At 46.1% G+C, this 15,242-nt stretch overlaps 2 protein-coding genes across 3 annotated transcripts in view; one reads left to right on the forward strand and one right to left on the reverse strand.

Annotated features, from left to right (window-relative positions):
* Positions 1–6,607, forward strand: part of FNTB (farnesyltransferase, CAAX box, beta) — a 77,897-nt gene extending 71,290 nt beyond the window's left edge. The window contains exon 12 of the mRNA XM_025392258.1: positions 5,137–6,607. Within this exon, the coding sequence (XP_025248043.1) occupies positions 5,137–5,268 (132 nt within the window). The 3' untranslated portion in view covers positions 5,269–6,607. The remainder of the gene's footprint in view (positions 1–5,136) is intronic.
* MAX (MYC associated factor X) overlaps positions 1–15,242 on the reverse strand; it is a 97,158-nt gene that overhangs the window by 50,162 nt on the left and 31,754 nt on the right. The gene's annotated exons all lie outside the window — the stretch shown is intronic.

Below are 15,242 nucleotides of genomic sequence, written 5' to 3' on the forward strand. Positions count from 1 at the left end.
TTTTATATTTTTAGTAGAGATGGGGTTTCCCCATGTTGGGCAGGCTGGTCTCCAACTCCTGACCTCAAGTGATCCACCCGCCTCAGCCTCCCAAGGTGCCGGGATTACATGTGTGAGCCACCACGCCTGGCTCCGTCTTTGTTTCTTTTAACTGGGAAACATTTCAAATGGAAGAAACACAAATGGCTAATAGATAGTTGAAAAGATGTTCAACCTCGTTCTTAATCAGAAAAACAGCCACCCAGCTTTTCCAGGCCCTAATTATTTTCCCCATTTGCCTCTTATATAGTCCTCTTCCGATTTTTTTTCCTCTCTCCTCTTCCAGAGGTAACCCTGTCCCAAATTTGACATGTATCATGCCTGTGGATGTTTTTGTACTATTGCTACATACATATGTATCTATAAGCAATATATAGTTGTTTATAAGCAATATAACAGTTGCTTGCATGTTTTCAAACTTTTTGTAATGGTACCTACTATACCAGTTATTCTGCATTGCTTTTTCCACTGACCATTGTTATTTTTGAGGTTTATCTGTGTTCACATGTGTTGCTCCAGTTTATTTATTTTAACTATTATATGATACTCACTTGTATAAATGTACCCCAGTGTAGTTCTCTGTTCTCCTGCTAGTTATCAATGTTTTGCTATTACAGTGTTGTAGTGAATGTTCTGGTATCTGTCTCATTGGGTTCATGTGTTAGAATGTCTCCAGGAGGGGACCTGCTGGGTTGAAGGGACACACATTGTCATCTTTGATAGATATCTCTCATCTCCTCCCCAGCATGGTTGTGTAAGATCAACCGATCCATAGTCAGACCTTTTCCTTTTTGCCATTCGATGGATGTGAAATGGTATTTGTCTGATTGTGCATTTTCCTGATTACTAGAGAGGTTGAAAATCTTTTCAAATGTTCGTTGGCCATTTGTGTTGTCTTCTGTGCTCGTTTTCTTACTGATGGATAGCTTCAGTTGTTTTCCCTTAAGTATTTGTAGTTCTTTGTATATTTTTGATACTAATCTTTTGTCAGTTACATGTCTGTAGTGAATATCTTCCAGCTTGTGACTTGTCTTTTCATTTTGTGACTCTGATTTGTATTGCTATAAAAGAATACCTGAGACTAGATAATATATAAAGAAGAGGTTTATTTAACTCATGGTTCTATAGGCTGAGAAGTTCAAGGGCATGGCTCCGGCTTCTGGCAAGGGTTGTGCTGCATTATAATATGTGGAAGTCAAAGGGGAAGCCAACCCATGCAAAGAGAGGAGAGCCTGAGGACACCCTGGCTTTGTAACAGCCTACCCTTGCAGGAACTAATCCATTCCCTCAAGGACTAATTCAGACTCCCCAGAGCAAGAGTGAGAGCTCACTCACTACTGCAAGAACAGTGCCAAGGCACTCCTGAGGGATCCACCCCTCGAACCCAAGCACATTCCATAAACCCCGCCTCCCAACATCGCCACCTTGGGGATCAGATTTCAACATTAATTTTTGTGGGGACAAATAAACCACATCAAAACCATAGCATTTTGTTTTTAGTGTTTTTTTGTTAAATAGAACATTTTAGGCCAGATATGGTGGTTTTCACCTGTAAACCTAGCACTTTGGGAGGCTGAGGTGGGAGAATCGCTCGAGCCCAGGTAGTCAAGGCTACAGTGAGCTCTGTTTGCACCACTGCACTCCAGTCTGGGAGATGGAGTGAGACCCTGCCCCCAGCACCCCTTCCCCACAAAAATATTTTAATATTTTAATTTTGAAGTGGTCAGATCTGTTTGTCTTTTCTGTTGTTCAGGGGTTTGTTTTGGGGGGAGGGTAGGTGAGGATTTACTTAAGAAATCTACCATTTTTGAGGGAAGCAGACAGAAGGAGGCACACATTAAACAAATACATTACAAATTGTGACGCATGCTATGAAGGGAATGAACAAGGCACTGCAGCAAGTCATTAAGTGTAACCTCTAAATAGTCTAAAGCTTGCCTTTTTAATCTAGATTTTTAATTCTCTTGGATTTGGTTTCTGTGTACAGCGAGGCTTGGATATAATGTTGTCTTTTTTCCATATGGATAACCAGCACCATGTACTGAAGTCTACAGCCTTTCCTGCTGATGTGTATGTCATGTGTGCCACACCCTCAAGTTTCCATACATGAAGGGGCCCTGTTTCTGGACTCTCTATTCTGTTCCTTTGGTCTGTTTGCCTATCTGCACTCTTTTAAGCAAGTCTGAAAACAGGTAGGCAAGTCCTGTCTGCCTTGTTTTTCTTCAAAATTGCCTTGGCTGTTCTTTGCCTTTTGCATTTTCCTGTGAATTGTAGGATCAACTTGTCAAGTTCTAATGGGATTTTTATTGGAATTGCACTACATTTTAGATTAATAGGAGAGAAGCAACTTGTTTTTTTTTTTTTTTCTTCCTGTCTTCCCAGGAGTGGAAAGAGAACTGACTTCTTTTCAATATTTAGGCTTCCATTTATGAACATAATTTTTCTTTTATTTAATGTCTTTCAATGGTTTTTTATAATTTTTTCCATAAAGGACTAGCATTTTTTTTTTTTTAGAGTTATGTCTAATTTACAGTTTTTATGTCTCTTGTGACTGGAATCTTTTTTATTTTCAATTTTGTAACTGTTTGTTACTAGTGTATAGAAATGCTAATAATATTTATAAATCTTGTATCCAGCTACCTTGTTGAACTCTCTTAATAGTTTTAAGTTTGTCTAAGTTTCCGTTTTATTTTTCTTGTCTTGTATTGTTGGCTAATATCGCCACATAGTCTTGACTAAAGGTAATAGAGGGCATTCCTGCCTTGCTCCTGATTGTAATGGGAAGGCTTTTTATAATCTGACCATTAAGCATGATAGGGTTAACTGTAGGGTTTGATAGTTACATTTTATCAAGTTAGTGATATTTGCTTCTATTCCTGATTTGCTAGGTTGTTTTTGTTAGTTTCAGTCATAAGGTAGTGTTAAATTTTATTGAATGCTTTCTCCACATCTGATTTTTCTTCTTTAATGTGATATGTTTCATTAATGTTCTGATGTTAAGCCTTATATTCCCAGGATAAGCCCTTCTTGGTCATAGTAGAGACAGTGTGTCTGTGTCTGTGTGTTTTGTTCAGTATACTGCTGGATTCAGTTTGCCAGTATGTTTGCATAGTACTTTTATTTAGGATTTTTTTGCATGTGCGTTCATAAGAAAGATTGATCTAAAATTGTATTGTATTGTCCTTTTCCAGTGTTTCAGGATAATATCATAGCCTCATAAAATTAGATGGGTAGCTTCCTGCTCCTCTTACCTTTTTTCGTTTTCTTTTCTTTTTCAGAGACATGATCTCACTCCGTCACTCATGCTGGAGTGCAGTGATGTGATCATAGCTCACTGCAGCCTGGAACTCCTGGGCTTAAGCTATCCTTCTGTCTTAGCCTCCCAAGTAGCAGGGACTACAGGTGCACACCACCAGAACCTGCTAGTTTTTAAATTTTTGTAGAGACAGGGTTTTGCTATGTTGCCTAGTCTGATCTTGAACTCTTGGCCTCAAGCTATCCTACCTCAACCATACAAAGTGCTGGGATTATAGGTGTGAGCCATTGCACCTGGCCCCCCCCGCTTTTTTTTTCAGTCTCTTAAAAAGTTTGTATAGGTCAGAGACTATCTGTTTCTTTTTAGGTTTGTTAATACTTGCCTGAGAAACCATCTAGGTCTAGTATCTTTTAGGGGATGTGGGGGTGGCAGAATAAGCAATTGTTGTTCTTAATTTCTTCATATAAGCCTTTAAAAATTCCTTAAGTCAATTTTGACAGTTTTTCTGGTTTTTAAAAATTACTGTTTATCTGAATTTTTGTATGTTTTAGCATGAGGTTGCTCATAGTATTCTCTCAAAATTTTTTAAATCTCTCCTGCAGTTGTGTCCCCTTCTTCATTCTCCCACAGTGGGAGAATCCTGATTATTGGCCTAAGATTATGCCCCGTGTCAAATCTAAATTTTTTTTTGGTTTTCTGTGATGTACTAGAATAACATCATGGAGTTTAAATATGACCTAACAGCCTTACTACATAATAGGGTTGTGGTCCTTTTTTCTTTTATTATTTTTTTTGAGATGGAGTCTTGCTCTGTTGTCCAGGCTAGAGTGCAGTGATGCAATCTTGGCTCACTGCAACCTCTGCCTCCCGGGTTCAAACGATTCTCTTGCCTCAGCCTTCCAAGTAGCTGGGATTACAGGCACCCACCATCATGCCCGGCTAATTTTTGTATTTTTATAGAGACGGGGTTTCACCATCTTGGCCAGGCTGGTCTTGGACTCCAGACCTCAGGTGATCCATCCACCTCAGCCTCCCAAAATGCTGGGATTACAGGCATGAGCCACCGCATCCAGCCCCTTTTTTCTTGATTATAAATGTAAATACATGTTTATTGTTTTAATAATTGGGATACATAAAATACAAATAAGAAAATTAAAAACAATCATATCACTGTTAATATTTTGGTATGGGTACGATTTTTGCCATTTATATACATCACAGGTACAAATACACTTTTTAAAAAGTTTGAGGCTGGGCATTGGCTCACACCTGTAACCCCAGCACATTGGGAGGCTGATGCTGGTGGATCACCTGAGGTCAGGAGTTCGAGACCAGCCTAGCCAATATGGTGAAACCCTGTCTCTACTAAAAATACAAAAATTACCTGGGTGTGGTGGCTCACACCTATAATCCCAGTTACTCGGGAGGCTAAGGCAGGAGAATCTCTTGAACCCAGGAGGCAGAGGTTGCAGTAAACTGAGATCACATCATTGCACTCCAGCCTGGGCAACAGAGCAAGACTCTGTCTCAAAAAAAAAAAAAAAAAATTTGAGATAGTATTGCACATACTGTTTTCTCACATATGTTGTAAGCATTTGCCTATATCATTAAATATTTAAATGCATGTTTATAATGGCTGTATATTACCCTGTGTCCCATGGACTAGATAGTTTTAGCAAATACACCGTTTTTGAACCTTTGGGCTTTGTGTGATAAATCTTTGTGTGTATCTCTGATTCTTTATACTAAATTCTTAGAAGTGCCTTTCATGGAGCAAAGGATGTGTTACGTTTTCAAAGACCACCGGGGTGATTAACTGGCACCTTTTCTTCTCTTTGCAGCAGCCCACTCACCCAGTGTACAACATTGGACCAGACAAGGTGATCCAGGCCACTACATACTTTCTGCAGAAGCCTGTCCCGGGTTTTGAGGAGCTTAGGGATGAGACATCGGCAGAGCCTGCAACTGACTAGAGGACCTGGGTCCCTGCAGCTCTGTGCCCACCCATCTCCCCAGACAAGGTTTATACGTTTCGATACATACTGCATTCTGTGCTACACAAGCCTTAGCCTCAGTGGAGCTGTGGTTCTCTTTGTCCTTTCTTGTCAAACAAAACCAGTGGCTCTGGGTTTGGAGAACACAGTGGCTGGTTTTAAAAATTCTTTCCACACCTGTCAAACCAAAAATCTATCAGCCCAGCTGGTGTGGTTGGTGAACAGTGCACGCCAGGAGGAAGCAGCCCCTCCTCACCAGCTCTCCAGCCAGGACGATCACATAGAGATGAATGGCATCTGAGTATTACGACATCCAGAGCCACTGCTGACTCCCACTTGCACGCCACCATTCAGTCACCAGACTGGGTGCCCTCCCATGGGCGGAATAAGTCTGCTCCATGCCAAGCCTGGGCTTTTGAGTCCCACCAAGATGAGTTCTCTGGAAGACTGTGGTGGGGTTGCACCAGGAGGTGCCTCTGCCTCTCGACTCACACCCTGGTCATTTGCAAGGGAAAGGAGCTGGAGGTGGGGGGAGAAAGATCTCCTTCAGTTGGGAGCCCCTCCGCTTCAACACTGGAGAACTGAGCCTTGCATCTCTCCAGGGTCCAAGGCCACGCTTGGTGCACTGGCAAGACTTGCTTCAGCCCCAGGTGTGGTGACTTAGACCTGGGAAACCAATTATGAGTGGAAAATGAACCTCTAGTTCAACTGTGCCAGAGGAAGCAGCCCTCCAGTGCCCCCCCCCCCCCCCGCCTCACTCCTCCCCATCATGTACCATGAAAACCCCCTCTGATGGCCTCAAGGCAGTGCCTGCAGGCCGAGGCCCTTCTGGGGGTTTCTATCTTTCTTCCACCAGACTCCAAGCCCACTCTCCTCCAAGACTGTGCTGTCTTTTCTTACCCAGAGTATTAACACTACTAAGTTTTTCACCTTAATTTATGACTCAGGATTTATTCACGTCCTGCCCACTCTAGGCTCACAGGAATAAAATCAAGTGCTAGACACGCTGGCTGCCACTAAGGCACTAGCTCTGGAGCTGGTGGTGGCAGCGGGGGGTGCCGCCCAGCGTGCTGGGTCCTGGCAGTGCCTCTGCTGTGCTGCACATTGAGCCCTTTCTCAGTGGAGTGTCGAGTTGGGCCATCTGTCCACTGACCTGGCCTTCATGTAAGCAGCTGTGGGCTGCGGGCAGACAGGAGCTCAGAGATGCAGCATGAGGCTCTTAGAAAAACCTGGCCATTTGCTGCCTCTAATTCCTTTTGCTTTGACATATTGGGCTATGTATTACCTCCTTGAAATAATAAAAGAATAACATTTTCTATGATGTCTCTTATTTGTGATCTGTACCAAGAAAATGCCCAATGGTAGGAGCTATTAAAGGTTGCTCAGGGATCATCAGTCTCCTGTGCGCAGGATTCCAGACTGTTTGTATTGGTGGTGACAGAGGAATGACTGAGTTCCGTCCTCACATGCTGTCTCCTCCAGTAGAGGAAGCCGTGGGCCTCACAGAGAGTGGGAAGAGTTGTTTTCCAAGCTCCCTGGGGTAATTCGGTGTGCTATGCCCCAGCCCTCCACACACTGCACTTCACGGTCTGTCTCTGACAGACAGCAAGGACTGAGCCCTAGCCCCAGAGCAGGCTGACTCAGCAAGGGTGGGTGGATGTCTGGCCAGAGGCAGGGGCTGTCCCAGGGACAGGCTGGAACTCTGTGGCCACTTGGCTTTCCCTTCCTCTGGCGAGAGCCCCTCTCCCATGGGAGGCCAAGAACATGGATGTCCTGTGGCCTGACCCTCTTGGAGGGGAGAGACGATGGTGTCCCTAGAGGACACCCAAATCCATGTAAATAAGCCAAATGCACATCCAGGAATGTAATTCCTGCCCCGTGTGCTATTTTTACCCTGTTAACAAAGGTTTGCGCTGCAAGGCAACATATTGAAATGCATCCTTTCCATCACTATAACAAAAGGCAAAATCCTCTCAGCACCAGGAGCCTCAAGGTATTGTGAGATTAATTGCAGTAATAATTAGTGTGGTTAACAGAAAGGACTGCTTCAGTCTGAACTGGCTTTTTACCAAGAGGGAGGGATCTGAGTTGGGCCCTGAAGGGTAGGTAAAGTTAGTCTGGGTAGAAAAGAGAAAGGGTTATTTCAGGAGAGTTTACACTGGCATATCCATGAGACATCCTTTTCCGGAGGGTTTCCTGACAGCTCTCAAGGTAGGTCCTAGAGATTTGTTTATTCATTCAGTTGAGATAGGATCTTGCTCAAATGCACCCAAGTTGGAGTGAGCTGGATGCTCACTGCAGCCTCAACCTCCCGGGCTCAGAAGATCCTCCTGCCTTAGCCTCCCAAGTAGCTAGGACCACAGGTGCACACCACCACAGCTAGCTAATTTTGGTATTTTTTGTAGAAATGGGGTTTCACCATGTTGCCCAAGCTGGTCTCAAACTCCTGGGCTCAAGCGATCCTTCCGCCTCAGCCTCCCAAAGTGCTGAGATTACAGGTGTGAGCCACCGCACCTTTGGAGAGATTTATCATGTGAATCCTTGAGTAGAAGACATTTATGTAGCATTCAAGGTGGATTACCCCAAATAAAGACTTTCTCCCATCAATAAACACAAAACTAATATAGATCTCTATATCCAGGTGGGCTCCAGTTTCACCCTTAGACCCACTTTGAACACCAGGTAAGTTGGGAAGCCTGCCAGACCCTACAGGGAGCAGAGCATAAAGAGAACCTCATGGATAATCAGGGGAAACACCCCTGAGATAACAATACCAGTAAACAATGGTTCCAAACTGCTCTCCCTTCATGGTATTACTGAGCATTCTTCCATATCTTTCATGACTGGGATGCTTTTCATGTAATATTAGTGTCAAGTGACAAATAGTAAGGATTGGACCAAGCATTCTAGTCGCCCACATGCACGGCTTGGTGGCATTTACTGCCCTTGAATAGGGAGGAGAGTATAATAAGACACCGTTGCAACTGGTAGAAAACTTGACCCAAACTGGCTTTTAAAGCAGAGGCAATCTGTGGACTCTGAAACTGCAGAGTCCAGGAATTAGGCTGGCCCTATTAGGTTCCTCACCCTCCCTCCATCTCTCTACATTAGCCTCAATCTCAGGCTCTCCATGGGGTTGTAAAATGGCAGCACCAACAGCTCTAGACCCTACCTCCTCTTGGGGTCAGGTTCAGCAGACAGGCACACCTGGTGCCGCCCCAGCCTTCCTTCCCAGCGAGTATCATTGTGTTTCACTGGCTTTAATCAAACCAAGTGCCTCTCCAAGAAGCAGTCCGGTGGCTTGGAGAATACAGTGCACCAATTGGCCGACGTCTTGGTCACATGCCTCTCCCATGAGAGGGAAATGAGGTTTCATTAGAAGCACATAGTTTTTGGGAAAGGGGAAGGAACAATGCCCCAAATGCAAATTAGGATTGTTGCCAAAGGGGTAAATGGATGCTATAGAGGCAAATGGCCATTGCTCTCAAACAGTGGATTATGACTGGGATAGAAGCCTGTAGGGACACTGTTGGCATCCATGCCACTCCTCCCCGCCTGTAGCAGCCAAAAGGTTTGCCTGGGCTTGATGATCTCCTACCTCCAGGCCCAGGCCCCGATTGGCTAACCCAATCATTTTCATTTATCTCTCTTTGCCCCAGTAATTTGTTCAGGTTGGGAGTAACTCACGCCTAAGCCAGTCGGCATGACTTGTCCTTGCCCCAGTGATCAATTCAGAACATAAGCATGTGACCTAAAACAGTCTAAAGAGAGAGACGTCATGGACACTGTATGACGGGGAAAGCAGCTCTTTCCTCTTAGGGGATGGTAGAATGTGTGGCCTGGGCCTCCTATAACCATTTTTCTACCTAGAAGAAAATCAGCGTGAGAAGCCAGCACATGCACATGCTCTGAGACTGAGAAATATGGCCCTGATCACATGGCTCCTGAGGCCCATGTGGCCTCTGAATTTTCAGTTATATGAGCCAATGTGAGTTGGACTTACTATTACCTGCAACTGAAAGCAACCTAATACAGTCATGTCACTTAATGACGAGGATACGCCCTGAGAAAAGCAGTCAGGTGATCTCGTTGTTGTGTGAACATCATGGAGTGCGCTTACACAGACCTAGATGGCCCAGCCTACCGCACACCTAGGCTAGATGGGGTAGCCTGTTCCTCCTAAGCTACAAACCTGTGCAACTTGTCACCGTGCTGGATACTGTAGGCAATTGGAACACAGTGGTATTTGTAAATCTAAACATGGAAAAGGTACAGTAAAAATATAGTATTATGATCTCACGGGACCACTGTCATACATGCACTGTTGTTGACCAAAACATTATGTGGCATGACTATATACAAAACTCTACTACCAATTAGCCCCAAGACCAAGGCTTTACCTGCTGCTTAAGAAAGTGCTGACCACTCTTGCCTCATCTACCCAAACAATAACCCCTAAGACAGTCCCTCCTGGTCTACTGCCTCTCATTTGATCCTTGACTAACCTTGTAAGGTGGGTGAAGCAGGTGTATTATCTGCCTTTTACAACTGGAGAAACAGGTCGGAGAGCTTAAGTGAATCACCCAAGGTTTCCCAGCTGTCAAGTGGTGGCGCCTGAGCCTGAGCCCAGATCTGCTGCCTCCAAAACCCATGCCCTTCTACCACCTCAGGCCTCTGAAGGAAGGTGAGAGGTCTCGGGGAACAGTGGGCACTGGTGAAACATGCTTGGTTTACCTCTAGGCTGGATGACTGAGGCCCTGAATGCCAGCTTCCATCTGTCACTAAGTCAGGGATGGTGACAGCAAATAGCAGGGCAGGCCCCTCACCCTTCTAGTGAGGTCTCCACTTGCTGCCAAGTGTGTGGCATAGAGTGATGTTTGCTGCACCAGGTGCATGCCACGCCAGTACAGAGTGTGATGCCATGTGGCTCAGTGAGGCTGTGGAGTCCGTCTTCCCGGGAGCTGACCACAGCCTAACAGCAGCCAGCTTTCTCCAACCTGGTCCAGGGGCCTCTAACAGGTTCCTGCGCATCCTCTCACTTTCCTGCAGTAACCCTCCTTGCCTCTGCTTTCCACCAGCTGGGGAACTGGGGCCAGATGGCCTCTTGTTCCTCCCTCCTGCTTCTCTGGCACATCCAAGAACAAAACCAGGCAGGGCAGGGACAGGGCACTCGTCATTGGTCCAGCTTAATGGAAACTTTCTCTTACCCCCTGCTCCCCCTGAAGAAATACAGCGCTTACAAAATAACAGTAAGAATAATGCATGGCCGGGCATGGTGGCTCACGCCTGTAATCCCAACACTTTGGGAGGCTGCAGTGGGCAGATCACCTAAGGTCGGGAGTTCATGACTAGCCTGAGCAACATGGAGAAACCCTATCTCTACTAAAAATACAAAATTAGCCGGGCGTGGTGGCACATGCCTGTAATCCCAGCTACTCAGGAGGCTTAGAGGCTTAGGCAGGACAATCACTTGAACCTGGGAGGTGGAGGTTGCGGTGAGCTGAGATTGCACCCTTGCACTCCAGGCTGGGCAACAAGAGCGAAATTGCGTCTCCAAAAAAAAAAAGAATAATGTATTTTTTAGGTCAGGTGTGGTGGCTCGTGCCTATAATCCCAACACTTTGGGAGGCCGAGGCTGGAAGATCACTTGAACTCAGGAGTTTGAGACCAGCCTGAGCAACATAGCCAGACTCTGTATCTACAAAAATTAAAAAAAAAAAAAAAAATTAGTCGGATGTGGTGGCCCCCACACACCTGTGCTCACAGCTACTTGGGAGGCTAAAATGGGGGGTCACTTGAGCTTGAGAAGTTAAGGCTGCCATGAGCCATGATTATACCACTGTACTCCAGGCTGGGTGACAGAGCAAGACCCTGTCTTTAAAAAAAAAAAAAAAAGCATTTTAAAAAATAAACATTTTAGAATAGTTTTGAGATTGACAGAAAAATTGCAAAGATAGTACACAGAGCTCCCACAGACCCATTAGTCAGTTTTCCCTATTGTTAACATCTTCCACTAACAGGTGGCATTTATCATAATGGATGAACCAATTTTGATACATTACTAATAAAAGTCCATACCTTATTTGAATTCCCCTGGTTTTTACCTAATGGCCTTTTTCTGTCCCAAGATCCCAGCCAGAACACTACATTTCACTGAGTTGTCATGTCTCATGTCTCCTTAGACTCCTCTTGGTTTTGACAGTTTCTCATTCTTTCCTTGTTTTTGATGATTTTGACAGTTCTGAAAAGTATGGCCAGGTATTCTGTAGACCATCCCTCAGGTGGGATTTGTTTGATGTTATCCTTATGACTAGATGGGGTTATGTTTTTTGTTATTGTTTTTTCAAGAGACAGTGTCTTGCTCTGTTGCCCAGGCTAGAGTACAGTGGATCATGGCTCACTGCAGCCTCAACCTCCCGGGCTCAAGCAATCCTCCTGGTCAGCTTCCTGAGTAGCTGGGACCACAGGCACACACCACCATGTACAGCTTTTTTTTTTCCAGTAGAGGCAGGCTCTTGCTATGTTGCCCAGGCTGGTCTTGAACTGCTAGACTTAAGCGATCCTCCTCCCTTAGCCACCCAAAGTGCTATGATTACAGGCATAAGCCACCGTGCCAGGGCCATGCATAAGTTTTTCTGGAGGAAGGCCACAGAGGTAAAGTACCACTCTCATCACACATCAAGGGTACATACTATCAACCTGCTTCATCATGCTTATGCTGGTGTTACCCTTCATTGCCTGGCTGAGGTAGTGTTTGTCAGGTTCCTCCATAAGGTTACTTTTTCTCCCTTTCCTGAATGTATCCTTTACAAGGTAGTTACTATATGCAGTCCATGCTTAAGAAGTGGGGAGGTTGCTCATGCCTGTAATCCCAGCACTTTGGTAGGCCGAGGCAGGTGCATCACTTGAGGTCAGGAGTTCGAGACCAGCCTGGCCAACATGATGAAACCCCATAGCTACTAAAAATACAAAAATTAGCCGGGCGTGGTGGCACACAACTGTAATCTCAGCTACTCAAGAAGCTGAGGCAGGAGAATCGCTTGAACCTGGGAGGCGGAGCTTGCAGTGAGCTGAGATCATGCCACTGCACTCCAGCCTGGGCGACAGCGCAAGACTCCGTCTCAAAAAAACAAAAGAAGTGGGGAGTTATGCTCCACATCCTTGAAGGCAGAGCAAATACACAAACTACCTGGAATTCTACATGGGAATACATGGGAGATGTTTATTCTCAATTTATTCAATCATTTCTTTATATCACTATGGACTCATAAATATTTATACTTCATATTATGTTCCAATGCTACATTTATGTTGTTACTCAAATTGTTGCAGTTTTGCCTTTGGGAGCTTTCTCAGTTGGCTCCTTTGTCTCTCTAACATACCCCACACTTTCTTACTTTCAGTAATAGTGCATTTTTATTATCCCTTTGCTTTCATTGAGTACTGCATGTTGATAGTTGTTCACACTATGTAATGGGTACATTTAGGTTCAGTATACTATTCTCTCAACCCTTGATCACATTAGTCTTTCCATAAGTACTGCATGTTGGTTACCCTGAGTGTGAGACTTCATTGCCACCTTCCGTACCTGGGCTGATGGGACAAAGGAGGCAAGGGGAGCCTGGGCCCTCAGCTACTGGACCAGGGCAGGGCTCAATGTCACAGCTCTGTCAAGGGGGAAGGGCTGCAAGGGCACTGCTCCCAGGTGTGCTGAATGGAGAGGTAAGCCAGGTAAGGCAGATGCAGATGGTGATGGTGATGACAGAAGTGCTGGGTGTCCATGTTCCTTGCTAGGCTCCACTCTCCGGAGCAGTGGCTGCCATGTGCCTGGATACCAAGGGACCAGTGAAAGTGGAATAGGAATGGTGACCCAACCTGTGCACAGCAGGCGGCTCTGGCCCACCCTCCCTTCACCAACAGCCTTCCCCAGCCTCTCTGGACAGCTAGATGGGGAGCCCAAGGCTGGGCTCTTGTGGGCAGGACAGAAGGAGAGCCCATCAAGAGCTTAAGAAGCAATCACCTGGCAGTCCTGCCCTTCCCATAGTGCCAAACCACTTTCACTGAGGGCCCATCTCCTGAACTCCTCTGGCACTCGGAGCCCAGACATGCCCATTTGTGCTAAATGCCTAAGTCTCATCTCTAACTAAGCTTCAAGGCAAGGCCCAGCCTTTATAAGCTGCCTAGATTGCCCCAGTAGCCAGCACAGTGCTGGGCTGAGGCTATGTGCTGTTCAAATACCTGAGGGTTGAACTCATGCAGAGGTAACCCTGGAACCGCCCTATCAAGGGCACAGAGATGAAGGTACATCACGAGGCTGGAGTCCACTGGCACACGCACATCTGCATGTGCCAGGCACAGTGCTAGGGGTCCAGTAGCAAGTGCACAGACCAGCCACTGACCCTGTGGGGGCTCCCAGTTGGAAATACCTGCGCACCACCACTGTGCACAAAGGGCCCTGGATGGGAAACAGGGTCCCTCCTTCCTCCCCAAAGTCTCCTACAGCCTTGCTGCAGTAGGTATTCGCTGTGGACATGACATTCCTCCTCTCAGTTGGCTGGTTTTGCTGTGGCCTTTTGGCCCAAAGCCGTTGGCCACTGTCCTTTAGCCCAAGATCTGCCCCTGCCACCCCAGAGCTGTTGATGGCACCGGCAGATAGGAAACAATGAAGCTCTCAAGCACTGTGCATGGGAGCCATGGGCTGCCAGGCTGCCAGCTGGACACTGGATGAGTGACTGGGGGTGCATGCCCAGTGGGTTATTTTTTGAATCAGACTTTGCACGGCTCATTCCATACTCTTGGGTTCCTGCAGAAGTAGGCTTCTGGAGAGAAGACCCACCTCCCTCTATCGGCCTACAGGCTGTCAGGCTTGTTTTTCTTGACAGGAGGCTTAATCCTTCACCATGTTCAGCACTGGAGTGTAAGGTTTGGGTTCATATTTCTTAATATTGGATCCTTGATTCTTTTTCTTCTTCTTCTCTAGCCTTTAATTTACTGGAAAAAATTAATAGCAGAGACCGTGCTACATAATTTTGCCCAGAGCAGGCTGTGGGTATACAAGAGCCCCACCCTGCAAAGGACATCAGAGGAAAACAATCCTAAATGGGGCTGGCAGTCACAACAGGCCTGCTGGGGCAGCTGGCATCTAGTACAGGGCACAGGAGGGGACCTGCTCGGCTGGTTGTGAATTGTCCAAGGCCACCTGCTCGGCATTCTTCTAGACACACCCATCCTGCTGGGTGTGCTGTGTGTGCATGCGTGCACGTGGGACCCAGAGTGAGCTAAAGCATGAGGGCCCCTCGGCCCAGTCATGAGGCTCATCTGCCCCACCTCACCCACCGGGCAGATTCTGCTCAAGGGGTCCCTGAAGGGGAAGGCTGAAAAGCGATGGCTTGCCCACGGTCATAACCAGCCCTGGGCAAGAAACACAGGGCAGGCACAGGATGCGCTTGCAGTATCTGCACCTGGCACAGCGCCTGCCACCCAGCACTGCAGAAACACAAACTGAAACTGGAATGAAGAACAGCACAAAGTCACCAGTATGTTAATGGTTAATGGCTCTGAGCCAGCCCGCAAGGGTATATTTCATTCCCCAACTCCATTTTTTTTCTCCAAAAGGCAACAGATTTGTGGTCTTGCCCAAGTTCTTTCAGAAAACATACAAATTTTTACTGCCTTTTAGCATTGAACATACATTTACCTCTCCTTTCAAGGATTTTAATACACTAAACTCTTATTACATCAGAGAAAAGGAGAGTTTTTTCACTCCACTTTTTTTTTTTTTTGAGAGGGAGTCTTGCTGTGTCACCTAGGCTGGAGTGTAGTGGCGTGATCTTGGCTCAATGCAACCTTCGCCTTCTGGGTTCAATGGATTCTCCTGCCTCAGCCTCCTGAGTAGCTGGGACCACAGGCGTGCGCCACCAGGCTCAGCTAATTTTTTTGTATTTTTAGTAGAG

Source organism: Theropithecus gelada, chromosome 7b (genome assembly GCF_003255815.1).
Source record: "Theropithecus gelada isolate Dixy chromosome 7b, Tgel_1.0, whole genome shotgun sequence".
Taxonomy (NCBI): domain Eukaryota; kingdom Metazoa; phylum Chordata; class Mammalia; order Primates; family Cercopithecidae; genus Theropithecus; species Theropithecus gelada.